This window comes from Pantherophis guttatus, chromosome 4, assembly GCF_059756535.1.
Source record: "Pantherophis guttatus breed Tessera chromosome 4, ASM5975653v1, whole genome shotgun sequence".
Lineage (NCBI taxonomy): Eukaryota > Metazoa > Chordata > Lepidosauria > Squamata > Colubridae > Pantherophis > Pantherophis guttatus.
Window position 1 is genome coordinate 127,238,602 of NC_142066.1, and position 26,534 is coordinate 127,265,135.

Genomic DNA, 26,534 nt, shown 5'->3' on the forward strand with positions numbered 1-26,534 from the left:
TTGAAGATGACCCCATTGTGGGAACATTCATTGCACCAGAAGATTACAGAAAATATAATAGTATTAGTAGTATTGTTCTTAGGGAGTGAAATGGATGTCTTAGTTACATTTTCTCTCTCCCTTTCTCTCTCTCTCTCTCTCTCACTCTATCTATCTATCTATCTATCTATCTCTATCTCACACACACACACACACACACACACACACACACACACACACACTACAAAGAAGCTTTCTAAAACAAAAACTTTCCAATAATGTCAAAAGGTAGAAATTCTCCTTACCAGTAACACAACTGCATTAAATGAGATCCCTTGTCTTCCTTTGTGAACTAACTGAAACCCAGGAAGATCACCAAAAAGGTGATTGAACAAAGGAAGCTGGGATATTCACACAACTAATTGGCCACCTCAAAAGTGAAGAAATGCCTAATACTTCAATCTACCCACTGAAATTCTCTTCTCCTTTGAAAAAATGTTCAAAAGCAGTTTCTTTTTCCTCAAGCTAAAGAAGTGGTAGGAAATTCTACTACCTAACAGTATTATAATTTTACAACCTTTCAAGCAGCTATCACTTCTTTTCCTGTCATAAGTCATATATTTGCCCATGTTGGAATAATAGCATACTTAATGCTGCAACTGCTTTACATTAATTGACTGATTGATCTCAATTCGTTAGATTTTTATCCCAGATTTCATTTAGGAGTTCTCGGAGGCATATATACCACTTTTTCACTTCGCAACAGTAATATTATGATCAAAATTGTACAAAGTGAAATTCTTGGCATAGTATCAATTTCAGTGTATGAAAGCAGATTTGAACTTAGGTTTCCTCAGGCCTTGTTCAAGTCTTTAACCACTGAAACAGACTGTTTATTTTGTCTCACTTTGCTTTCTTTCCTTCTTCTTGCTAATTAGCTAAAAATATAGATCTTGTATTCCCAGTAAGTCTGGGAGATACCAGGTAGGAAAAAGCAGTACCATTATCACCTTGGACTAATAATCTGTATACATTCTCTTCAAAAATATTAGTTCTTTGTCTACATAACCAAAATAATGATTAAAATTCTTATAGCTGGTCAAGTTTTAATGCAATGTATAACAACTGAACTTCTATAGAAGTCTTTTTTTAAAAAAAATCTGTTTGAACCTTTTTCTTATATTTTAAAGCAGTAAAAATGAAAATAATTCAAAAGACAAGGAGAAATAGAATCATCAACCACACCTGGGATATGCTGTACATGGGAAACAGCTACCAGTGTCCTGTTATCTCTCCTTCCATTATTTCACAGCATTTGTTTAATGTGAGATTCTAGTAGCTTTGGCACAATTTTTTTCTGACAGTGGAAGTGGCTCAAATGCTAAAACCAATTATGTAAATCAGAATTTCCTAAATTCTTCAGATCATCAAGTCCCTCATGAAGTTTCAGAAAATAAGTAGGCATAGAATGCAATACACCAGACAACTGAAGAAGAAGAAGAAAAGGGCATTGGAAAAGAATCTGAAGAAGGTGTATTGGGATTAGTATTTCATAAAAGCTCATTGAGTACTGGAGACACCAAAGATCAAATGAAGAATAGGAAGAAAGAAAAAACAGGGCAAGGCAAAGTACGACATGGCCAATACACCTCCCCCCCCCAAAAAAAAACCCTTAAGTGGCAAAGCAGATAATAAGATCTGGCAATGGCTAAGAATTGAAGAAAGAGATAGAGGAGCTAATTCTGGCTGCAAAACACCAATCCTTAAGAGCAAATGCAAGAACTGAAAAGACAGCTATAGACAACAAACTTTTCTGCAAAGAAGTTTAAGACAACTACATGACAACATAATAGCTATGGTGCATTGGAATATCTGCAAGAAATACCATTTGCCTGCAAGCAAGAACTAATGGGACCACAAAATAGACAAAGTAATAGAAAATGAAAAAGTTAAAGTGTTCTGGGACTCTAGAATTCAAACAGATGAGTACCTACCAGATAACATCCCAACTTAACAATTGTTGATAAGAAAGACAAAAACGTCTGGATAGTGGGTGTGATGATACCTGGAGACAGCAGAGTAGAAAAGAAAGTAGTGGAGAAAATCACAAAACACAAAGACCAGCAAATAGAATTAGAATGACTATTGCAAAAGAAAACAAAAATAGTATTAATATTAATAGGCCTCTTGGGTGCACTCCCAAAACATCTGGAACATCATTTGAACATCATTGACACTGACAGAATCACCATTTTGTGGGAAGGAAGGAAGGAAGGAAGGAAGGAAGGAAGGAAGGAAGGAAGGAAGGAAGGAAGGAAGGAAGGAAGGAAGATAGATGATAGATAGATAGATAGATAGATAGATAGATAGATAGATAGATAGATAGATAGATGATAGATAGATAGATCAATCTACTTCTATATGTAGTGTCTTTCAGCTAAAAAACATTATTAGCTACTTCTTCATTCCAGTATCAAAACAGATATCATAGTTCCTTCTCAAATTTATCATTTTTCATTAAAGAACCAATTGTGGCTGGTAGACTGTAATAGTTACAGTGTGTTACCCAAATAACAGAGTATGCTTTGTAAAGCTGATGTCCAGGTAAAAAAGAAAAGCTAAGAACAACAATGATGAAAAGGCTGTGTGTATGAAAAGCTAGCAACACTTTCCCTAAAGGCACTATATTTATCTGTAGCCTGGTCAAAGACTATTAAAAATGGAGATTTTTGTTAAATCTATGCTAAACAAGTTGCTATCTTCATTAGATTTACCAAAAAATATCAGATTTTAGCAAGTTCCTGATTTTTGGATTTGCCTGCAGTAGTCCATCTAGAAATTCAGAGTCAGTGTAGGAAAGAACACCATGGGTGACACATTGTGTTTTACAATGGAAAACAAAAGGTTTTTTTTGTGGATTAATTCTGAAAAATAGCAACACTCAGAAAAATCTTGAATGAGTAGTTACTGTGTTTTCTACATGATATGTGTCAAATTGTCCAAAGATAACTCAATCAGTCAGTGAAGTATAACCATTCAGTGGTCCTTCATGGATATAGAACTTGCTTATCCAATCATGCAATTTCTATCTCTCTTCATAAAGAAAGGTGATCAGTTTGAAAGCAGATATGCAATCTTTAAAATTAAAGCTCTTGGACCATTGTGTAGGATATTTTAGCACTTATGGGCTAAATAAAAGGATCAGGGGAAAAGGGAATGAGGGACAACAAAAGCATACATTTTCTCCGTTCCTTGTTAGTGTAAAAAAAAATGTCACCAGATGGCACTGAGACAGAACTGGCTATTTCACTGTAGTAGATTACTAAATAAGCTGTTGAAATGAATATGTATTGTCAGCTGTGGAGTTCCTCTTATTAATTGCTAAGCACATCACCAATAAATTCTGTTCTGTTTTACTTTTTGGTGAGAAATGCAGCTTATATTGGCAGTTGTACTCATATGGAAGCTTTAGGCTTTAGTTCAGGGTGATTATGAACTTGGATATAATAAATGTATAAATAAATCTTGGTTTCATTAGTGGGGAAAAACAAACCATGTGATGTGAAGCTAGAAACTGAACTGATCTAGCCAAGAAAGCAACTAGAAAGCAAATAATAATTATCTTTTTTTGTTATCACCAGAGAATAAATCTAATGAAAAGATGTGCTTGCAGAAAATTCAAATAGATGAACTGTAGTCTGTTGCAGGATACAAGTCAACAAACAAAATTCAAATTGGTGCCACCAGACATGTAGAACATTTTCCTGCAAATCCATGTCTTGGATTATCATTGTCCAATGTGAACTGTTTCCAGATATGTGGATTTAATAGCTTCCAAAATCTCTAACCAGCAGGGCTACTGTGAGACTTAAATTCCATTTGTATGGAAAATATTCAACTTGGAAGAAACTGTTGTCGATTTATATTGTGTCTTCTTCTGTTATAATTAATAACTATTTTTAAAAGTTTTTGAGTTTCACTTAACTTGTTCATAGAGCTGTAGTTGAAGCTGATATTTGGACCAAAGTAATAAATAATCCATGTCTCTTTTGCTAGGTTGATATATGGTTCCAGCAGCCTGATCTCTGGCATATGTTTTTTTTTTCAAATGTACTAAGTCATCCCTTTGAATCATTTGAGTTATTATATTATAGTTTAAGGCGTAAAGGTAGTCAGTGACTGGGTTTGCATATCATGCAAAGTCATTATTTGTAGAAAAACAACAATTGGCTCAGTATTTTCTACCAGTTTAGGTACTTTAATTGGCTACAGTTAATGGCAGTGGATTTTGTTTTTTAAGGGCAAGGTAATGGATGCAAAGAAGCTTAACTAATTTATAGGTAGGATTTTCCTGGGCTCCAAGATCACTGTAGACGGGGACTTTAGCCAAGAAATTAAAAGATGCTTGCTCCTGGGGAGGAAGGCTATGGCAAAGTTAGACAGCATACTAAAAACCAGAGACATCACCCTGCCAACAAAAGTGTGTATAGTCAAGGCTATGGTTTTCCCAGTTGCAATTTATGGTTGTGAAAGTTGGACCATAAGGAAAGCTGAGCATCAAAGAATTGAGGCCTTTGAACTATGCTGCTGGAGAAGACTCCTGCAAGTCCCTTGGACTGCAAGGCAATCATACCAGTCAGTCCTAGAGGAGATCAACCCTGCCTGCTCTTTAGAAGATGAAACTGAAATACTTTGGCCACCTAATGAGAAGGAAGGACTCACTGGAGAAGAACCTAATGCTGGGAACGATTGAGGCAAAAGAAGAAGGGATGGCAGAGAATGAGGTGGCTGGATGGAGTCACTGAAGCAGTCGGTGTGAGCTTAAATGATCTCTGGGGGATGGTAGAGGACAGGAAGGCCTGGAGGAAAGTTGTCCATGGGGTCGCGATGGGTTGGAAACAACTTCACAGCTAATAACAACAAGGATTTTCCTTTGGTGAGATTGAGATATATCTTGATTTACTTTAAAGTTCTGTTGAAAAGTTAATAAGTTGGAAATACTCAGAACATCAGCACTGTTAATAAGCTCTGTCCCTAGTTGGACATCAGGAAAAAGAAATCCTAATAGTAAAAGTTCTTCAAAAATGAAATAGTCTGCTAAATCAAATTTCCTTATTACCTTCTTTGATCAGCCTTTACAGTAAAAAGGAAAAATCATAATGACATATCTAATTAAAAGTTTTGCACTATTATATAAATGACTATGGAGATTCTCAGTCATCCACATCATGGTTGTCCCAAAGGTGTTTTTTCAAGAGGCAACTGGACTTTCTGGTTTTTCTTTAAAGATGTTGAAATGTCTGTTCTATAACTTGGTGAAGAAACCTGGCCATTTGATGTGTGAGTGTAGAGTTAGCATCCCTTAAAAATAATAAACACAAAATTTATTTGTGTGACCAACATATTTGCACATTATTGGGGAGATCAGATTATATCTTGGGGTATCATCAAGAAGACACTATATGAGGACATGAGCAAGTGTTTCTATATCCTTGAATCCACAAATAATAAGTTTCTGTAAATAAGGCATGAAATCTTAGTGTCAGTAGAAATGATGCAAGGGCATCATAAAAAGGCTCTGGAAAAGACCCATCTACAATATATTTGCCTATATTTGCTTTAGATTGTATAGCTACTCTTCAATAGAGGCCTTGCAGTTATCTAACATTTGACAATAGAATTCAGCAGCATTCTTTTAGGGATGAGCCTTGGTGGCGCAGTGGACTAAAGTGCTGTTAAGTAGCACTTAGCTGCCAGCTGCCTGCAATTACTGCAAGTTCAAATCTCACCAGGCTCAAGGTTGACTCAGCCTTCCATCCTTCCAAGGTAGGTAAAATGAGGACCGGATTGTGGGGGCAATAAGCTGACTTTATATAAAAAACAACACCGCTTGGGGGGGGGGCAAAAGCCCTACTAAGCAGGTATATACAAAAATATGAAGGCTATTGCTTAATGCATTGTAAGCCGTCCTGAGTTTCCAGAGAAAGGCGGCATATAAATTGAACCAATAAATAAACAAACAAACAAACAAACAAACAAACAGGTAGGTAGGTTCTAGATTCCTACAAAAGGCAGAGGTTAGGCTAAATATCTCAAAATCCCTTCCAGGCTTTATATTCTATGATTCTGTCATTGTTTTTCACTTCTTTTTATCTTTATTGATCGAACCGTGAAAAAAGAAGAGGTGTCACATCTCTTCCATGCTAAACAAGCTGCTGCACTCATGAAATAAACTGTATGAATGTGGAATATATTAGTGTCCAGTGTTTTTGTCACCTGGTTTATAGCCATACCAATTTATTAGGTGATGATTGGTAAGCATTTAAAAGTATATGAAAAAATAAATGAAGAAGTGAAGAAGATAGGTAGGTAGGTCAACAGTGGGATAAAATAAAGAAGGACATAGGTAAGTGGGAGGTGGAGCTGAAGGAATATCTAGAGGAAAGGAAATATATCTATGTCACTTTCTAGTGACATCAGACACATAAAAGCATGATATAACTGAAAAAATGGCTACTCTATTTTAATGATGAAATTTTATCAGATGGGTATGACAATGTCTTGTCTCTGTATTAAATTGTCCTCTATAGTAATCCCTCAGAAATGAAGGCTGAATTCACATGTTATGCCAAGCGATATTGCTGCTTATTCAATTTGGATTTGGTGTGTTGTGTAAATCACACCAATTGTGGGTTAGTTAACAAAATGGTTACGAAAATCATAATTTGGTTCCATGTGAGAATCTAATTAGTGTATCCTCCAATTTTCATGCAACATATTTACATATTGCCTTTTTTTTTTAGTAGGTGTTTATCAGAATTCTATTCCTGGAGCTATGAAAATATTTATTTAATACTTTGACTGATTTCTGAAACAGACAAAAATACTTTTCTTTGCAAATACATCTCTCTCCAGTATATGTAGTTTCAACCTTACCCTTTCTTTCAGTTAACTATTAGCTAAGAACACATATTTTATTGTTGAGCAAACATTTTTGGTTGTTATGCTTAGCTATTCAAGAGGAAATAAGGTTATAGATCCCAGTCTCAAGTCTCAGTCCTATACAGATTTGCATTATATGTTTTAGATATCAAATGAATAATCAGAAAAAGGGGTCATTTTTGTTCCTTTTCATTAATCTGGATATCATCACAACTTGGTCTATTATGATCAAAGCACTATAGTTTCCCATAATTAAGTAATTACCGTAAATACATTTACTTTATAAGAAAGATTTTAGTTTCCTGTATCAGTCCTTTACTATTTCCTAATATTAATCCATGCCTCCTTTTCCAATCTGGACCCTTTCCAGATTAGTTGGAAAGATAAAATAAGTAAACAAGCCTAGTTGCACATTAGAAGGGGACTGAATATTTGTTTTTGCTTTCATACTACTCCAGAGGATTTATCTATATCAACTGTCCTGTTATTCCTGAGTTATGACCCCTCTCCAGCAAAAATGTAAATATCATAAATAATGCTAATTAATGAGTATCCTGCCTGATAAGTAGTCCAGAATCTCCTCATAAAGAAACTTTTGGGGTCCCATTATCTCTGTGTGTGTGTGTGTGTGTGTGTGTGTGTGTGTGTGTGTGTGTGTAGTGTTAAATTTATATTTACTGACAAAGAAATAAAGGGATATTTTCTTTGTCAGTAAATATAAATTTAACACAAAATAGTTTATTGTGAAGGTGACTGCCTGAGGGCTCCTGGATTGGGGCCCTTATAGCACTTATTTATCAATAAGTATATACATACATACATACATACATACATACATACATACATACACACACATACATACTGTATATATATATTTACCCCATACATACATACATATATATGTATGTATGTATGTATGTATGTATGTATGTATGTATGTATACCCTGTTTTCCCCAAAATAGCACTTATTATTCTAATATATCACTTTGTTGTACTCTGCAGTCCTCTCTAAGCAGTTTACAGAATCAGCATATTGCCGCCAACACCAGCAAGAATCTGGGTCCTCATTTTACTTAAGTCACGTTTACCAGGTCAAAACTTTCGTTCAAAATTAGCAAACACTATAACTATGACATAATTCACATGAAATTCGAAGGCATAATGTGGCTTTGATTTAACTTTTATTCTATAGTTTATGGTTTAGAATGTTAGGCAAAAACAATTGAATCAGATAATCAAACCTTTGGGTATGACATGGTTTACTTTTGATTGGCAGATCTCTCAAGGAAGAATGACTTTCTGCTGAAAGTTGATTCTTAACTGAAGGTGCTTGCAAAGCATTTTGGTGCCACTGATCTATGTTCTTTCAATGCCTTCTACAAGTAAATCATTACACATTGAACCTACGTCAGTAGATGACAACATAGTGCTCATATTAAAACACTGTGCTGGATATCACCTCTAGAAGCATTGACATACCCTAAACTCTATAACTATGCAAAAAAATTAACATATAAGGACTTGCTGAATGTACAAGGAAAATTAAAATCTAAACAGGAATTGAACTCTCAAGGGGTATAAGTGGACTGGTGGACATATCTACAGATCCAATCTAAATACAAAAAAGACAGAGATAGGAAGGGTATTAATGGTGAGTTACAAGAACTAGATAAAATTTTGATGGGCCAAGAAAAAGGCATGATTTTGAAAACTTATAAGTTGTTGATGAGAATAGAGATAGGTGATGAGATAATTAAGGATATAATGATCGCCTGGGGAAAAAACTTTGCTTATTCAATCCATTTAGAGAAATGGCAAGAGATTTGGTGGGAGAATATGAAATTAGTAGTTTCCACGGCATATAAAGAAAATATTTACAAGATGATATACAGATGGCATCTTCTCCCCGATAGACTAGCTAAAATGTTCACTGGACAATCAGCAGAATGCTGGAAATGTGGGTGTGAGCATGGCACTTATTATCATCAGTGGTGGACATGCCCGAAAGCAGTAGAATTCTGGGGGGAAATTAAAAAAATGGCTAAATGAGATTCTAAAACAAACGATTGAATAGTGACCAGAGACATGCCTGCTCGACTCCAAACTGGAAGGTATTAAAAGAGATGTATGGTATCTTGCATTACATATTATCACAGCGGTGAGATTGGCGTATGCTCAACTTTGGAAAAATAAAGTATCCCATCAGAGGAAGCTATTATAAAAAAGATTTTAGACTGTGCGGAAGCAGATAAATTGACCAACAAATTACAAGATAGAGATCAAACCCAAATATGTTTATCTTGGGAAAAATTCTATAGGTGGCTAGAGAAAAGGAAAATATAACCCAAATTAGAAGAGGAACTATATGTATTGAGAAACTTATAATATACAAGTAAAGTGAGGTCGGATAGACCTAATTGTTTTATAAAGATATGTAAGATTATAATATAGATATACAGTACCGAGTACTAGGTTATTAAGGTACTGCTTATAGGTATGCTAGTTTTGTTGGTTTTTGTTGTGTTGTCTTGTATGTTTTGTATGTTATTTATATAATGTGTCGTTCTCTTTTTGTTTTTAATAGAAAATGTAAATAAAGATTATTTTTTAAAAAAAACAAAAAAAAACATAGTGCTCATGAACCTCTATATGGAAAATGTTGTTGTTTGTTTTTTAATGGCTATAAAGCTAAAGATCAGCATATAACTCTTTCAACCTACAAACAAATTCTAGAAAAACAACAACAGCAGAGGTTTAAGCCACCATACAAGAAGGGAGTCAAGGAAAAACACATAAACTCGAAGCCATGGGAGGAGCCAAGCCGAATATAATAAGGGGGTAAAATACCCCCTTAAGAGGAAGCAGGTTCTACAAAATCAGAAAATTTTAGACTAATATCTCTCTTGAATACGGATCATAAAATTTTTGCAAAAGTATTAGCCAACAGATCAATGCCAGTTATCTAAGAGGTGATTCATTATGATTAAGCAGGACTTATAGAAGGCAGATATATGAAAGATAATGTGAGGCAAATTACAGATTTATTGGACTATTTGGAGAGGAATAAACAGATCCCTGCAGTGCTGTTTTTGGATGCGGAGAAGGCCTGTGATCGAGTGAATTGAAACTTTCTATTATAAACTTTGAGAAAGATGGATTATGAGTGTGTTGAAGGGAACAGCTATAAGGCAAGAGGAATACAGAACAAGGGCATTTGCAGACGATCTGGTTGTTACCCTAACACGATTCATGGAATTAACAATTCAGATGAAAGATATTATAGAAGAAAAAACAAAGACGACTGTTGTGGTTGGTTTTTGGTTATATCATACAGAATATAAATATAAAGTCACTCGGGGGGTTTTTATATATAGAAGTATTCTTCAATGATGGAGGCAGATGGTAATTAAAGACATTAAATATACTGTTGGAAGAAGGGATTAATCTGAGGTGATTGTTTGGATGTTACATATTATCATATAAAGCGAAGGCTTTTTGGGTTAAAATTTGGTGGGTTATGTAAAATGTTTTGAGGAAAAACTCCAATTTTTTCCTCAATTGTTTTTATTGGGTATAGATAGGGAAAAGGATGTTATGTTCACTATCGAAGAATGGACTCTGAAGGTGGCCAGTTTTTTGGCGAAGATTTCAGCATATTTAAAAGACCGGACCCAAGAGATCTATGTATGGGAGTGGAGAAATGGATGGATTATGCATAATAAATATTAAACCAGGATGTACCAGATAACTTTTAGCTGAACATTGTGTAGTAATGTATAGTATATATGGGGTAGAATAGTTGTATGTTAGGAAGAAATGTATAGTACACAGGGGGTAGAGTAGATGGGCGGTAAAGTATTATATAATGTGATTTGGATTTGGATTTCACTCTGGGGAAGTCATGGGGGTAGGGGAGGGTAAGGGAGGGTTAGAGAGGGAAAGGGGGGGAAGGGGTGAAAAATCTGTATTTGTAAAACTTTTTCAATAAAAAAAAAGAAAATGTAAATAAAGATTATTTAAAAACAAAAACAAAAAAAAAACCATAGTGCTCATGAACCTCTATATGGAAAATGTTGTGTTTTTTTTTTAATGTCCCAAAGGTGCTTTTTCAGGAGGCAACTGGACTTTCTTGGAGGGGGGGGTTCTTTCTTTTCATCCAAGAAGCTTCTTCGTCTCTGACAGGATATCCTGTCAGAGCTGAAGAAGCTTCTTGGATGAGAAGCAAAATATCTTCAAAAGAAAAAAAGTTGCCTCCTGAAAAAGCACCTTTGAGACAACCATGACTTGGATGACTGAGAATCTCTAAAGACTTTATTTTTTAATGTATCTTTCAAAAATGGTCCAGATTACATAAATTCTGGGGACAAGAATGCTCAAATATAACGATTCTATAAGATTTCATGATCTTGCAGGATTTCAACCATTTAAAAATGAAAATGTTGGGAACACTTCTGAAATTATTTTAATTAATGAGGACTTATTATATGTTACACACTCATTATACATTCTAACTTTACTTATTAGCTATGAGTATTGTATATAGGCAACACAAGGTATTGTCAGTAGTGTCAGTCTTACTGTGTAATTTTTTGTTTCAAAAGCCTAGTTTTGGTATTATAGCCTTGAACAATTTTCATCAGTCAGTTTCAAAGTTTTTATTAAATTGAGAAATATGGTTTATTTGTATATCTGCCTTAAGTGATTTGAGACATTTTCAGTCTTCCTAAGTCTTGAGAAAATTTCAACATGTGTCTTACATAAAGCAAAAGATGGATCAGAAATCACATCTTTGAAACATCTACATGATATTCACTGAGTTAATCACCAGTAGTGTACAAACATTAAAGATATCATGACTGTTAAAAGGAACACAAAATAAGAGAAAGATGGATGGATGGATGGATGGATGGAAGGAAGGAAGGAAGGAAGGAAGGAAGGAAGGAAGGAAGGAAGGAAGATACAACTATAGCCACACACATACTATATATTTACTGGTATTGTAGGAATGTAAAACCCAAGACCGTTGGACAGAAACATGAACATGAATTTGGACAAACTCATGGAAAGCAGTGGGAGAAAGGAGAACCTGGTATGCTGTGGTCCATAGGGTCAAAAAGAGTCAGACATGCCTTAGTGACTGAACATGAAATTGACCAGAAAAACCAATGATCTGGCATTGTATATTATAGTAATTGGAAAAACCTAAGCTGAACATCTTATTACCATGAGATACTGGAATATAATACTTATATTGATGAAAACTAGCTACATTCACAAACAGCCATTGTTGGAAGTATTTCATGGCTTCTTGTTTTATCACTGTTTTCCCATGAAGATCGCTTATTAACTAATGTCCAGAAGATAAGCCAAGTCACTATATTTACAGAAGGGAGAAAGCAAAATGCAGGCTCCATTTCATTCATAATTTCTTGAAAATAATACCCATCATATTTAGTTCATATTCTTTCAAAGTAGAAGATATTTTATTGTAATATTATTCAGAACAGAATAGAATAACAGAGTTGGAAGGAATCTTGGATGCTTTCTAGTCTAGCCATCTGTTCAAAAAGTTGACTCTATACCATTTCAGTTGCCCAATCTCTTATTATTAAAAATCTCCAGAGATGGAGCATCCTCAATTTCTGAAGACAAATCATTCCAATGGTTAATTGTTCTCATTGTCGGGAAATTTCTCCTTAGTTCTAGTTTGCTTCTCTCCTTGATTAGTTTCCATCTATTGTTTCTTGTCCTGCCTTCAGATTCTTTGGAGAATAGGCTGACCCCCTTTTCTTTGTGGCAGCCTTTTAGATATTGGAATACTGCTATCATGTCACCCCTAGTCCTTTTTTTTAATTAAATTAGATATACTGTTGTACATTCAACTTCTCTGCTTAAGTAACAAGCATTACTTTAAACTCTAAAACCCCAAGCCTGGGGCTTTATTATTTGTTCAATAGCTCTGTTTTACATTGTTGTTTTTGCAAAATTAAATTATTTTAGCCTGAACTGACTATGTGATTTAATGTTCTTAGCTGTTTTTATAGGATTTTTTAGTGTTGTTTGCCACCAGAGTCCACTGGAGATGGGCAGTTAATGAATTTAAATAAATATATAATGTAATGTAGTAATAATAATAACATAACATAACATAATAAAAATTAGTGCACTTAACACTAGATAAATCAAGAGTGGGCAACATTTTAGGCTAAGGACTTCAAGCGCTATTGCCAATGACTTAGTGGCAGCACCAATGGCAGAATTGGACATTTTCTTTTTTAAAAAAGGAATTGTTTGGATTTGCTGAAATTTAGAAAAATTTAAGTAGGAAATTAAATGTGCTAAATCTTGCCAAAAAGCGCTAGTTTTGAATACTGGCAACAAAATCATCCCAAAGTTTCATGGAAATATGAGATTTGTTATGTGATGAAAAGATTTATTTTCCAATTTTTTAAAAAGACAAGAAAATATGTGTGTGAAAGAAAAGTTTAAACTTAATTTAAATATTTGTGCAGGATTTCATTTAAAACTTGGCTCAATGCATGATTTCTTAGGATTGCTAGATTGATACTTGATTTGAGCTTCCTCAACAAATGTTTTTTAAAAAAGCTGCCACTTGTATTTTATACATGGAGAGGTCATGGAGAACAGATCCTGCCCCATTATATCACTGATAAAACATTATATATTTAAAATAAATGGAAAAAGCTATTATTAAGTAGCGCATCAAATAAAGGGCAGAGATGTTCTTTGATATAACATTTTTGTCTCACTCCAATATAATAAGGTTCTATGAACTTTGCAGTCTTGACCAGAGCATAGAATGTTACATGGCCATGATGGTGAACCTATGGCATGTGTGTCACAGGTGCATACAGAGCCCTCTCTGCAGGCACGCCAGCAGTCACTCCAGCCCAGTCCACTGTGCATGTATGCGCGTGCCAGCCAGCTGGTCTTCAGGTCTCTGCCATGCATGTGCGAGATGCGGGATGCATGTGCGGGGGCTGTAGGTTGGTGCAGGAGGCTTTCCAGGCCCAAAACGAGGCATGGGGGCCTTGCACTGCATTCACACTCCGTTTTGGGGGAAAGCCTCCTACACCAACCTGGAAGCCAAAATGGAGCATGGGGGGGCCGGAGCGCATGCACAGGGGGTTGGGGTGCATGCGTGGGATGGGACACATGCAAAGGGGGTGCTCGCATTGCATTTTGGGGGTTTAGGTACACGTGTGTGCATTCGCATGCATGTGTGCGCGCTTTGGGCACTCGGCATCAAAAAAGTTAACCATCACTGTTATATGGCAATGTTTAAATTTCCTGCAAAGACCTTGAGGTACAGAGTGGTCTCTCTTCCCTTAAAGGGGATCAAGTTAGCAATATTTTCCCCCCCAATAGTCTGCTTCCAGCATGAAGTATTCAGAGATCTTTCTCTTCCACATTGGTATCTAAACAGGCCATAAGAGGCATAGCAATTTCATTGCTTTCTTCTGTGGCTTTCTGGTGTTTGCTGAGTATTATATTAGGCTGAGCTGATGTTGTTAAGCTATTTTTTTAATAACAGATGACCCTGGAATTGATTGGAGACTTTTACAGTCCGCAACCTTAGAAAAATTGCATATTTTGCTTTTTGTTGTTTGTTGAGAATATGGCAACAGATTTTTATAGAGTGTATACTATCTATTCTAACCATTCCCCATTTTGCACCTCCACATGTGTTGGAAGACAATACATTGTCAGCTATCATAGGCTATCTCCCTGTCCTAAATAGCAATTATGAACATTTAGTCCATCATAGCTAGAGGGCACCAGACTGGGAAAAGTTACCCTTTTTTTTTTCTATCTATATATTCTTCCTAAGAATTCTTCTTATTATTTTCAACTCTATTTTAGGAATTAGAGATTGGATGCATACCCATCTGTCAGATTAGACACAGTTTGACCATTATTATTATTATTATTATTATTATTATTATTATTATTATTATTTAAATTCTTATACTGCCCTTCTCTCGAAGGACTCAGGGCGGTCTACAGCCATATTAAAACAAACATATACCATAAAATTTAAAAACAATTTAAAATATATAAATTTGGCCCTTCAATTAAAACTACAAACACCCAATTAAAATTCAATTTCTAAGCCAGCCTGGTCTGTTGAAACAAAAGAGTCTTAAGGGCACAGTGAATGGTACGTAGGTCGGGGAATCCTGCGAATCTCTGGGGGCAGTTTGTTCCAGAGGGCAGGTGCCTCCACAGAGAAGGCTCTCCCCCTGGGTGTCGCCAGTTGACATTGTTTGGCCGATGGCACCATGAGGAGTCCCTCTCTGTGGAAGCGTATTGGCCGGTGGGAGGCTATCGGTGGCAGAAGGCGATCTCGTACGTACCCAGGTCCTAAGCCATGGAGCGCTTTAAAGGTGGTAACCAACACCTTGAATCGCACCCGGAAGACAACTGGGAGCCAGTGCAGCTCATGCAGGAGAGGTGTTACATGGGTGCACCGTGTCGCCCCCATAATCACCTGCACAGCCACATTCTGGACCAGTTGGGGCCTCCAAGTGCTCTTCAAGGGGAGCCCCATGTAGAGAGCATTACAGTAGTCCAGATGGGACCTGACAAGGGCATGAGTGACCGTGCACAAGGCTTCCCAGTCCAGAAAGGGACGCAACTGGTGAATAGGGCAAACCTGATAAAAAGCTCCCCTGGCCTGAGCCATCATATGATCTTCTAAAGACAACTGTGCATCCAGGAGAACACCCAAGTTGCGAGCCCTCTCTGAGTGGACCAAGATCTCGCCCCCAATAGTCAGTGATGGAGCTAGCTGGCTATATTGGGACGCCGGAAACCACAGCCACTTGGAAGAGTTGAGTCTGAGCTTGTTTCTCCCTATCCAGATCCGCACGGCCTCCAGGCACTGGGACATCATGTCAAGGGTATCATTGGGGTGGTGCAGGGTGGAGATGTACAGCTGAGTATCATCAGCATACTGATGGAACTTCACCCCAAAACCACGGATGATCTCACCCAGCGGCTTCATATAAATGTTGAACAGAAGGGGCGAGAGGACTGATCCTTGCGGCACCCCACAAACAAGGCGCCTCGAGGTCGACCTCTGTCCCCCTGCCAACATAAACTGCATACGGTCAGAGAGGAAGGAGGAGAACCACCACAACATGGTGCTCCCCACTCCCAACCCCTCCAATCAGCTCAGCATGATACCATAGTCAATGATATCAAAAGCGGCTGAGAGTTCTAATAGGACTAGGACAGATGAACAACCCCTGTCCTGAGCCCTCCAGAGATCATCAGCCAATGCGACCAATGCTGTTTCCGTGCTGTACCCCGGCCTGAAGCCCGACTGGTACGGATCTAGATAGACAGCTTCATCCAGGTACTGGGGGAGTTATCGCGCCACCACACTCTCAACAACCTTCACCACAAAGCGAAGGTTGGAGACCGGACGATAGTTCGCTAATACAGCCGGGTCAAGGGAAGGCTTCTTGAGGAGGGGCCTCACCACCGCCTCTTTCAGGGAGGGAGGGAAGAAACCTTCACTCAAAGAAGCATTAATAATCCCCTGAAGCCAGCCTCATGTAACCGCCTGGGAGGCCAGCACCAGCCAGGAGGGACACAGGTCCAATAAACATGTAGCAGTGCTAAGCCTACCCAGGATCCTGTCCATGTCCTCGGGAGTCACAAGGTCAAACCCCTCCCAGATAACACTCTCAAGACCCACCTCCATCACCCCATCTGAATCTACCCAGTCGGTGTCCAGGCCTTCCCAAATCTGAGTGACTGTCATGCAGGAATTGCACAAAATCCTCAGCCCTACCCTGCAAGAGGTCTTCGCTCGCTCCCAAATGGAGAAGGGAGCGGGTCATCCTAAACAGGGCTGCTGGGTGGTTCTCTGAAGACACAATAAGAGCAGAAAAATAGTTTGATTTTGCTGCCCTTATTGTCACTAGGTAGATCTTAATATGAGACCTCACCAGTGTTCGGTCAGATTCGGAGCGGCTGGCCCTCCAGTCGCTCTCCAGGTGTCTTTTCCGGCGCTTCATCTCCCTCAGCTCCTTGGAAAACCAGGGAGCCAATTGAGATTGGCACCAGGTCAGAGGCCGCAAAGGCACGACGTGGTCCAAAGCTCCAGCAGCCGCCCTATCCCAGGCGGCCACCAGTTCTTTAGTCGAGTCATAAGCCAGAGCCTCAGGGAATGGCCCAAGCTCCGTCAGGAATCTATCTGGATCCATCAGGCGCCTGGGACGGAACCACCTGGTCGGTTCCATCTCCCTGCGGCAGAGGTAGCGGCTTGAAAGTCTAGTCGAAGGAGTGAATGATCTGACCATGACAAGGGCTTGGTGACTATATCCCCTGTTTCTAGATCATTCAACCACTGACCAGAGACAAAAATCAGGTACAGAGTGTGTGTCCCCCGTGTGAGTAGGGCCTTGAACTAACTGGGTCAGGTCCATGGCTGTCATGGAAGCCATGAACTCCTGGGCTGTCTCTGATGTTTCACCGATGGATAGCAGGTTGAAATCCCCTCTGACCATAAGTCTGATTGTATCCACCGCCACCCTGGCTATTACGTTGAGCAGCTCAGGCAGGGCTGCCGCTATGTGGCTGGGAGCCAAGTTCGCAGTCAGCAAGCCTATCTGCACCCCACGGCCCCACTTCACAAGGAGGGACTCACATCTGGCTATCTGAGGTACAGTGGCCTCCCTCAGACAAATATCTTCTTTAATAATAGCTGCCACCCCCCCCCCACCCCTAACCTGGGCCCTAGGCTGATAGAATGCATGGAAACCTGATGGGCACATTTCAACAAGGGGCACACACACCCTCCGGACCCAACCAGGTTCCATAATACCCACCAGGTCCACTCCCCCTCCTGAATAAGGTCGTAAATGAGGGGGATATTCTTCTGGTTGAAGAATAGCAGCAAAGATTATCCTTCCTCTCCAATTCACTCAAATCAACATAGGTAATACTAAACTCATTCCAGAAAAAAAATCACAAACACTTCTCTTATCCCCAGCATAATAATATTAATACCTGCCACATGACACCCCAGAATTGTCGATAAGAAGGACAAAAAAAGGCTAGATAGTGTATTTAGCAGTACTCAAGACAGCAGAATAGAAAGAGAAAGAACTGGAGAAGATAACAAAATACCAAGACCTGCAAACAAAAATAGAACAGCTGTGGCAAAAGAAAGCAAAGATAGTACCAATAGTAATAGGCACTTGGGGTGCAATCCCAAAACAACTGGAGCACCACTGAACACCAATGGAATTGACAAATTCACCATCAGTCAATTGTAAAAGACAGCTTTACCTGGAACAGCTTATATCCTGCAACAATACCTGTAATACCATCAAACAACAATATCTGTCTATTTCAGTTTTGGAAGGACTTGATAGACTAATAAAAATGCCAAATCCAGTCTAAACATCTGGCTGTGTGACCAACCATGATAACTTATTGTCGAACACGCATTAGTGATGTCTGCAGGGAAAATCAAGAAATCAACATGGTGATCTCAGTTGTCTAAGCAACCCCTTTCCTTTTCATATCTATGTCAAGGAGGCATACACCTACAAAAGAGTAAAGATTCAAGTGCATTTCTTCAACTGCCATCTTACTTTTTGATCCTCTTGATGCTATAATGAATGCCTAAGCATTTGCCACACTTCCTAATAGCAGGAATGTCATTAGATCATGAAAATATTTTTCCCCCATCCTAGGCTCTTTACCCATTAGTATAATATATTTTAAGTACAAAGATATTTTTTGTGTTAGAAATAATGCTTGTTTCTTTGTGGTTTCATCTGATTGTGACAGGTATTAGTCTTCTGAGCATAATAAATGTATTTTATCTATTGCTTCAAGTATAACAAATAATGGTTTACGTTTCAGAAAACTAAAACATAGGGAAAAAACATAATCTCTTAGGAAAGTAGGAATTAAACAGCCATGCTAGTATTTTTATGCAGCTAGTTTTAATTCTATGAATGACTTAAAAAGAAGGATTGTTTAATCTTCAAATGAAGTTCAACCCCAGAAATCAGAATGTGTTTATGATGTGTGAGTGCAACAAATCCAATAACTGTTATTAGTTGTGTCAGATAGGGTGGCTGTAGATATTTTAGGAACATTTAAATAAAAATTTAATAGAAGTAGTGAGCCTTCTGTAAAACATAATTGCTTTATTTATTTTGGAAAGACAAGTTAATGTTTACAGCTCAATTGCCTTCATATTGTACAATGAATGAAGAGGGTTAATCAATGAACTTTAGCCTAGGATTAGGATTAAGGTCTAGGTTTCAGTTCAAACAGAACTGAAAATTCTTTCAAATTCCTACTTGCTTATCACAATATTTCTCCAGCTATATCAGTTTCCTGGCCAAAAAAAAACCTATTTTTTCATTTACTATAATGATGAATATTAGGCTATAATGGCACCATGGGCATCTGATAATAACACAAATCTACATATCTATACTGAAGCAGAAGCCAGGTCATCCATCAGGTTTACAATAAACGTTTAAGAAATTTAACACATAATACATGGCAATATTATGAAGCCAGTGGAAAACTTTAACTATGTGACTGAGAAAGATAAATACAGAGAATAATATGAGAAAGAAAGAACACATCCAAGATATGAAATTGACAACACATTGCATTATATCTCTACTTCTATTTGTTTAAAACACTTTTTTTCACAAATATGGCTATCTAAACATTAATGTCTAATCTTGGCTGCAAGGTACTATAAAACCATAAACCTGGTTTAAACTATGCCAGAAAACTATCATGCTAGCAATGCTAACATCTCTTTCTCTGTTCTGAAAGAGATGGAAGTTGCAATCTCAAAAGTAATGAGAAGGAGTTAATATACAGAATAGAATACAGAATAATAGAGTTGGAAGGGACCTTGGAGGTCTTCTAGTCCAACCCCCTGCTCAAGCAGGAGACTATACAATTTCAGACAAGTGACTGTCCAGTCTCTTCTTAAAAGCCTCCAGTGATGAAGCACCGACAAGCTGAAGACAAGCCGTTCCACTGCTTAATTGTTCTCACTGTTCATACTGGAGCACAGAACAATTTGTTTTCAGAGAAAAAACATTAGGATCAAACTGTAAGAGGAAATTATCACCATACCACCCCTAAAAGGCTACAGATTTGAAAAAAATATATCCATGTTACAAATTTTAAAAGATGCATAGATACTTAAGTTTAACTGTGAAGTTGAATAACATCAGAGTATGATGAGACTTTTAAATATGCAAAGCTTCTATTTCTGTATGTTTAACTTGAAAAGCATCCAGTTTACACAAGGCAAAGTTCTTTTAAATATAATCTGAAATCAAACAAAGATATACTCTCAGACCTCAGTTTAGCACATTTAACTCAGACAAATATTGCACCAAACTAGTTTTGCTTTTGAGACTCCAGGCTAGTTATTCTAGCAAGCAAAATGAATCCATAAATCAAGACCACAAGAGTATTTAAAAAAAGAAAGATCAAGCCTCTGCAAAAATGAACAACATATCTTTTTAAAAAGTACAGAAAATTAATTATTGCTCTGCTTTAAATGTTGAATTCCAGCTGAGCATAAGACAATATAGCTTATCTGCTATGTTATCTAAATCACTGTGGCCCAAGGTCTTATTTTGAAGCAGGTTTTTTTTCCCCAAATCTGGAAAAAAGGCTTTCAGTTATAGTTAGTATTTGTAATGCTTGCTGTGAAATCCACCAATATCGGGGATGATGTGGACAAGAGGGAAAATAAACTTTTGAGATAAAATGGAAAAACAATAAAACAAGAAAGCCAGTAAACACTTAAGATAAGACTCCATGAAGGTTAGAATGACTTTTGTTAGAAACATCATTTTATTGACTTAACTTGATAATGTGCAAAGAAAGGCTACATTTTCAGGCAGGAGAGTCACCTTTGGCTTCTCAGCAGCATGCCAAAGATTGAACTCCAGAAAAGAAGCAAGGTCAAGAGAAAGAAAGGGATGGAATGGCAACAAGAGTTCATGTTAATTGAATTAATTGTAATTACACAAATTAAAAACAATTAATAGGCTTACTTTTCAGATATTGTACAATCAGGCACATCCACAGAGGTCAAAAAATTAAGATGTTGGCCATGAACAGGTAATCAAAACCCTACCCTTTTCATAAGTATTGCAATGCATATAAAAAGGGTAGTACTTCAACTGCATGCTTGCAGCTGCTGTCTTGACTTTTTGACTTCTCTTGTAGATACCCTGTCTATAATTTCTCTACAAGTTTTAACAATTATAAATTACTAATTCTTCTTCAAAGAAAAGCCAACCTTTTGGAGGAGCTGAAGCTCAATTGTACGTGTGTACATGTATGTATATGTAGATATATACATGGGTGTAGTTATGTGTGTGTGCACACACGCGCGCACACACACTGACACTCACACATATATTTTATATTTTTATATGTATATGTATATATGTGTGTGTGTGTGTGTGTGTGTGTGTGTGTGTGTGTGTGTGTGTGTATATATATATATATATATATATATATATATATATATATATATATATAATATTTGGTTTATGAGAATGGATCAAGCTAAAACAATCTTTCCAATCTTACTACCCTCTAGATCAGGGCTGTCAAACTCCCAGACTGCAGGCCGGATGTGTCACGCACCGGCCACGCCCATGCCCGGTTTAGCGAAGGGAGAAAAAGTCCTGATTCGTCACATGATGCCACTGTGACAATATGAGTTTGACACCCCTGCTCTAGATAAATAGGGTAACAACTGTGTGACTGCAATTCAATATGCTTGAAAGACATCAGGAAATCTAAACAAAAAGAAGTTGGAAACAGGTATCTATTAGAGATACAAATGATTTCGACCCTTGATTTCTTGTAACATTGAACCTTCCAGCAGATTCTTGTCATTTTTTTTTTTTTCTGGTGAAAATTAGTGCTTAAATTTCACTTTACTTATTGATAATATACCCATTTTTTTCAGATGCTAATCCGCACAACTCCATTAGTTTCAAATGCAGTAAGCCAGACCTTCCATATTTACAGCCGTCCTTTTTTTATTTTGGACACAGGGCAACATCTTGTTCAGTTCACATTAGTGGATAGATCATTAAATGTCATATCACATGGTAGAGGATTGAGGTCACATGCTGCATAGCACTTCAAACAGAGGCATTCAACACAACACTTTAAAGATTCAAGGCACAAGCCATCATTATTTGCCCAAATAACCTTTCCGTGTACCAGTTGAAATCAAAGAAAAGCCAACCTGAATGATAGCTACAGACAGTACAACTTTTCTAGGTCCAAGAGCTAAAATGGTCTTTGACTGGCATGCTACTGGTTGTACTTCCCAAAAAGAGAACATGGGATGGATAAGGTCAGAACAAAATCTATGTATGTAATTAACAATTATTTAATTATAAGCATTAATATTTTTTAATTTGTAGAAACTTTAAGGTCATAGTCAATTCAGTGGGGCAGTGGTTCTCAACCATTTCTTCACCACGGACCTTCTTTAAATATCTTTTGTGGCCACAGACCAAGACCATGAACCCCCAAGACTTAACTCAAGATTTAAATCATAACATTTCTTCAATCCTTTATGGTCCCCCTCTGATGACATCGCAGCCCCCCCAGGAGTCCGCGGGTCACAGGTTTAGAACATTTGTCCACAGAATGTTAAATCATGGAATGATCAACTCAATTGACTATGTCCTATACAATATGTATCTGTATGTGTGTTTGATGTATTTTTAATCATTGGTCTTTAACTGTAAACAAACAATGGGAATCATGAGCATGTGATAGAAGGCATCATCCATAGATAATTCTGATATATATGAATCATTAAGAAAATGGCCAGTAGTTGCAGAACCAAGTTTAGAAACCTTTTTACACATATTTATTCATGAGTTCTCCTTTCTTCTTAGGCTTTCTTTTATTGACAAATTTACTTAGAGAAAAATGTTGTTAAGTCAACAGGAATGATGGAATGCTTGCTGATGTTACTGTAGGTCTCCTGTAAGTATATCAAAAGATTCCAATCTACATTTTGCCAATAGTGTTTGTGATGGACACAATAAACACTTTGGACTGTACTTAAATTCTGGGAAGTTGACTCATAGACTTTGGGTCGCAGCCTGTCCCATTTTATAGGAATTCCATGAAAGTAGAAAAGAAAGCATATAAACTGAAAATTGTTTTAGAATATGTGGTCAGGATTGTGTATATTGTTAACAGAAGCTGTCTTCATCACACCTGTTCTTGATTTAAATGCCTAAATTGAAGTAATGACTTACACTATGAAGCAATCTGTATAATGTGATTCTATAGATTTCATTTGTGGTTCATGACCAAATCAGAAATATGAAGCTACTGTCATAATGACAGATAATGCTTTGAACCTTTTTAAGTAGCATCTCTGTAAGTGATGCTGATCTCTTCCCTACCTGCTATTTTTCTGCTTGCAACTTTTTTTCCCCATCCAGCAAATTTCTCCTACCAGATCAACAGTATTGAGGGGTGGGGGCAATGAAGGACAAGAGTCAGAATGTCCAACATGCACTGCATCTCACTTCTATTTTTAGGAAATTGGTACAACCTTAGTCTGACACAGTGACCTCTTGACATTATGTTAAATTTGACTTCAAATCCTTGGAGTTCTTATGAAAATCATGAGAGTTAGTAACTTCTTTGTTGATTGAAAAGTTGCATATAAAGATAAGAAACCTGATCTGTAGGGCCCACCTTTTATGGGTCAGCAGTGTGGGACAACAAACATCAAAGTCTCCAGCATATATATCAACTTGCAAAAGAACATACTCTCATTGAATAATCAGTGTTCTAGTGCTTTTTAAACCACCAGCTACAGAATGCATATTGAAACTGAATTTCAGTATTTTATTTTTATGTACATTTCAATATTTTTCACCTGGAAAGAAAAAGTCTAAATACAGACAGACTGTAAATGTTGTAAGTGTATAGCTCTCAACAATAATTTAGCTGAATATATGCTTTGTACAGAATGCTGTCTTCTTAAATGGAGTTTACAGCTACATTGATAAAATGGATTCCTCATTTCCTTGTTTTGTTTTTAACCTATAATAAGCAGAAGAAAGAGAGGAGAGAGAAAGAGACAATTACAAGTTAATATTAATTAGCAGCTGAAATAACACTGGTTAAACTATGTACAATACAAACCATTCATACAAATGAGGACTAGGATATTGAATTTGTTACAATATTGTGTAATAAAGATAAGACAGACATTTACAACTTACAGGTTGCCTTTCAGGCATTTTTCTTTCCTACATGGTGACTGTAGGACTTCTCAGTTGGGGATGACTGCCAAGTTGAACCTATCTGTCTGAAGTGATGACTATCAGGACGCAAAAAATCATCAGGTCTGTTAACATGTAAATTCCAAATGTTTGCTCATCTTTATTTGTTCAATAGGCCCCCCCTGCAGAATAAGAGCCACCTAACATCACCTTGAATGTGCCCACAGTGTGCTGGAGAAAAGTCACTATCCTAAATTGTGTTCATATCAAGAGAACTACTGAACTCTAAACACACACATATCCCCTGCCACCCACCCCCATCCCAGTTTTGAACAAGCAATTACTCCTACACAGTAATATTTACCAGTACAGCTACTTCAAGTGAAGGAATGCATGAATGGGGATTACTGATTATCATGTATTCAAGACTTAGATTTCCATAACATTGGTTATTTCCATAACCATTCTTTAGCTAATTAATCTGTTTTGCTTGATGACAGATGATCCTGAACATGTCAGACGATGAAAGTCATCTTAAGAGGTACCTCTGTAGATGCAAAGAGGAAGAAGGAAAGAGAAAGAGAAACCATATGTGGCATCATTTAAAATAGTGATTTACAACTGGACTGATATGTAATGGAGCTGACTGGGCAGAAATGATTAGATTGGCTTCCGTTAACATATTTGCAGCCAGTTGATATCAGCAGCAAAATGTAGACACATTCTGGGCAAAAGTTGTGGCCTTCTTCTTTGAGGTAATAGCCCTGTCATATGACCTCTTTTATTTGATTTGATTTATTTTATTCCTTGGGATCCTCAGTCTTAGATGTATGGTCTGCTTCAACCCGAAGGGAAGTATGGCGTGTCGCTATGGTAGTTGTAATCTGGGCATACTTTCTGTACTAGTTTATAATCTGTACTATAAAAGGAAATGTAAATACAGATTACTTTAAAGGGCTTGGAGCAGAGCCATGAGACGTGACTTTGGGTTTGCTCCTGGTAACATGTTTTAGAAGGATCATAGTTGCAGAGCGTGTTCTTGGTGGCTTTGTCAACCTTTTCATACTCAATGCGGCAGTTGAAGGACTTGGAATCTTTGGCATCAATCACTGTTTGTTGTGCCAAGTCAAATTCTACTATTTTGGTTGGGGGCACCAAGCTCACTGATACATTCCCTTGGCCGGTTGAATTATGCCTAAAGTAAACACTGAATGTCCCGTTGCCATGATCAACTATTTTCCCAGTTATCAGTAGGTTTAGCTTGACTGTCTTGATATTGGAATGAAAATCGCCCCAGCCAAACATTTTCTTAAACTTCCCAGTCTTGACAATGGGCCGTCGCTTTGCTCTGGATCGAGGCTCTTGAAGATCCGTGGAGTTCCTCAGCCACTCCCATAAATCTTGCTCCGAATAAGTTTCGGGAGCATCATACCGCATACTCAAATCTGTTTCATTTTCTTTTCTGCGAAAAGTCTGTGACAGCAGCCGGCTGATTGATAAGTCTTTGCTGCTTTCTGTCCATATATGCTTTAGTATGGATTTGGAACTGCCTGCTTTTAGAAGTTCTGATTTGCCACCACTGCTTAAATTTGCACAGGTGACCTGAAAAATCAAGAACAAAAAGACACTTAGAATCATTAAAACATATTCTGTTCCCTTCCAAATCTGCTGAACTGCAGGTCTAAGAGTAGTTCAAATGCTGTTACAGATAGTCCTTGACTTATGACTGTTTATTTAATGATGGTTCATATGATAGCCTTGGGAAAAGTGACTTATGACCCAGCCTTGAAGTTACAATTGTTACACCATCCACATTTATGGTCACAAGATCACAATTTGGGCGCTTGGCAACCAGTTTGCATTTACAACAGCTGCAGCAGCTTGTGTTTTATGTAATCATGATTTGCAATCTTCCCAGCTGGCTTCTGACAAGTAAAGTCAATTGGGGAAGCCAGATTTGCTGAATGACCATGTGAGCCACTTAATGACCACATGATTTGCTTAATAATTACATATATTCACTTAATGACCACAGTAAAATAATCATAAAATTGGGTCCAGGTCATTTAATGACCACATCACTTATTGAAATTATGTCCCCAATAGTAGTCATAAGCCAGTGACTACCTGTATAAAATATACTATCAATATTCAAAGGTCTGCCTATCAAAGGGGGGAGGGTCAGTCTCTTTAACAATTTTTAAAATTTTACTAAACCTTATTTCTTTAGGAAAGCATTCTGATAATTATTTCTGCTTCAGCTGCCTCCCTCTTGACTACTAGCTATAGCTTAA

At 37.4% G+C, this 26,534-nt stretch overlaps 1 protein-coding gene across 7 annotated transcripts in view; it reads right to left on the reverse strand.

Moving 5' to 3' along the window:
- Positions 1–23,839: 23,839 nt before the first annotated feature.
- NXPH1 (neurexophilin 1) overlaps positions 23,840–26,534 on the reverse strand; it is a 186,948-nt gene continuing 184,253 nt past the window's right edge. For 3 of the 7 annotated variants that reach the window (XM_034402037.3, XM_034402038.3, XM_087892746.1), the window contains one exon: positions 23,840–25,842. In XM_034402037.3, the coding sequence (XP_034257928.1) occupies positions 25,081–25,842 (762 nt within the window). In that variant the 3' untranslated portion in view covers positions 23,840–25,080. The remainder of the gene's footprint in view (positions 25,843–26,534) is intronic. The other 4 variants (XR_004588496.3, XR_015734047.1, XR_004588495.3 and 1 more) reach the window with 3 other exon arrangements.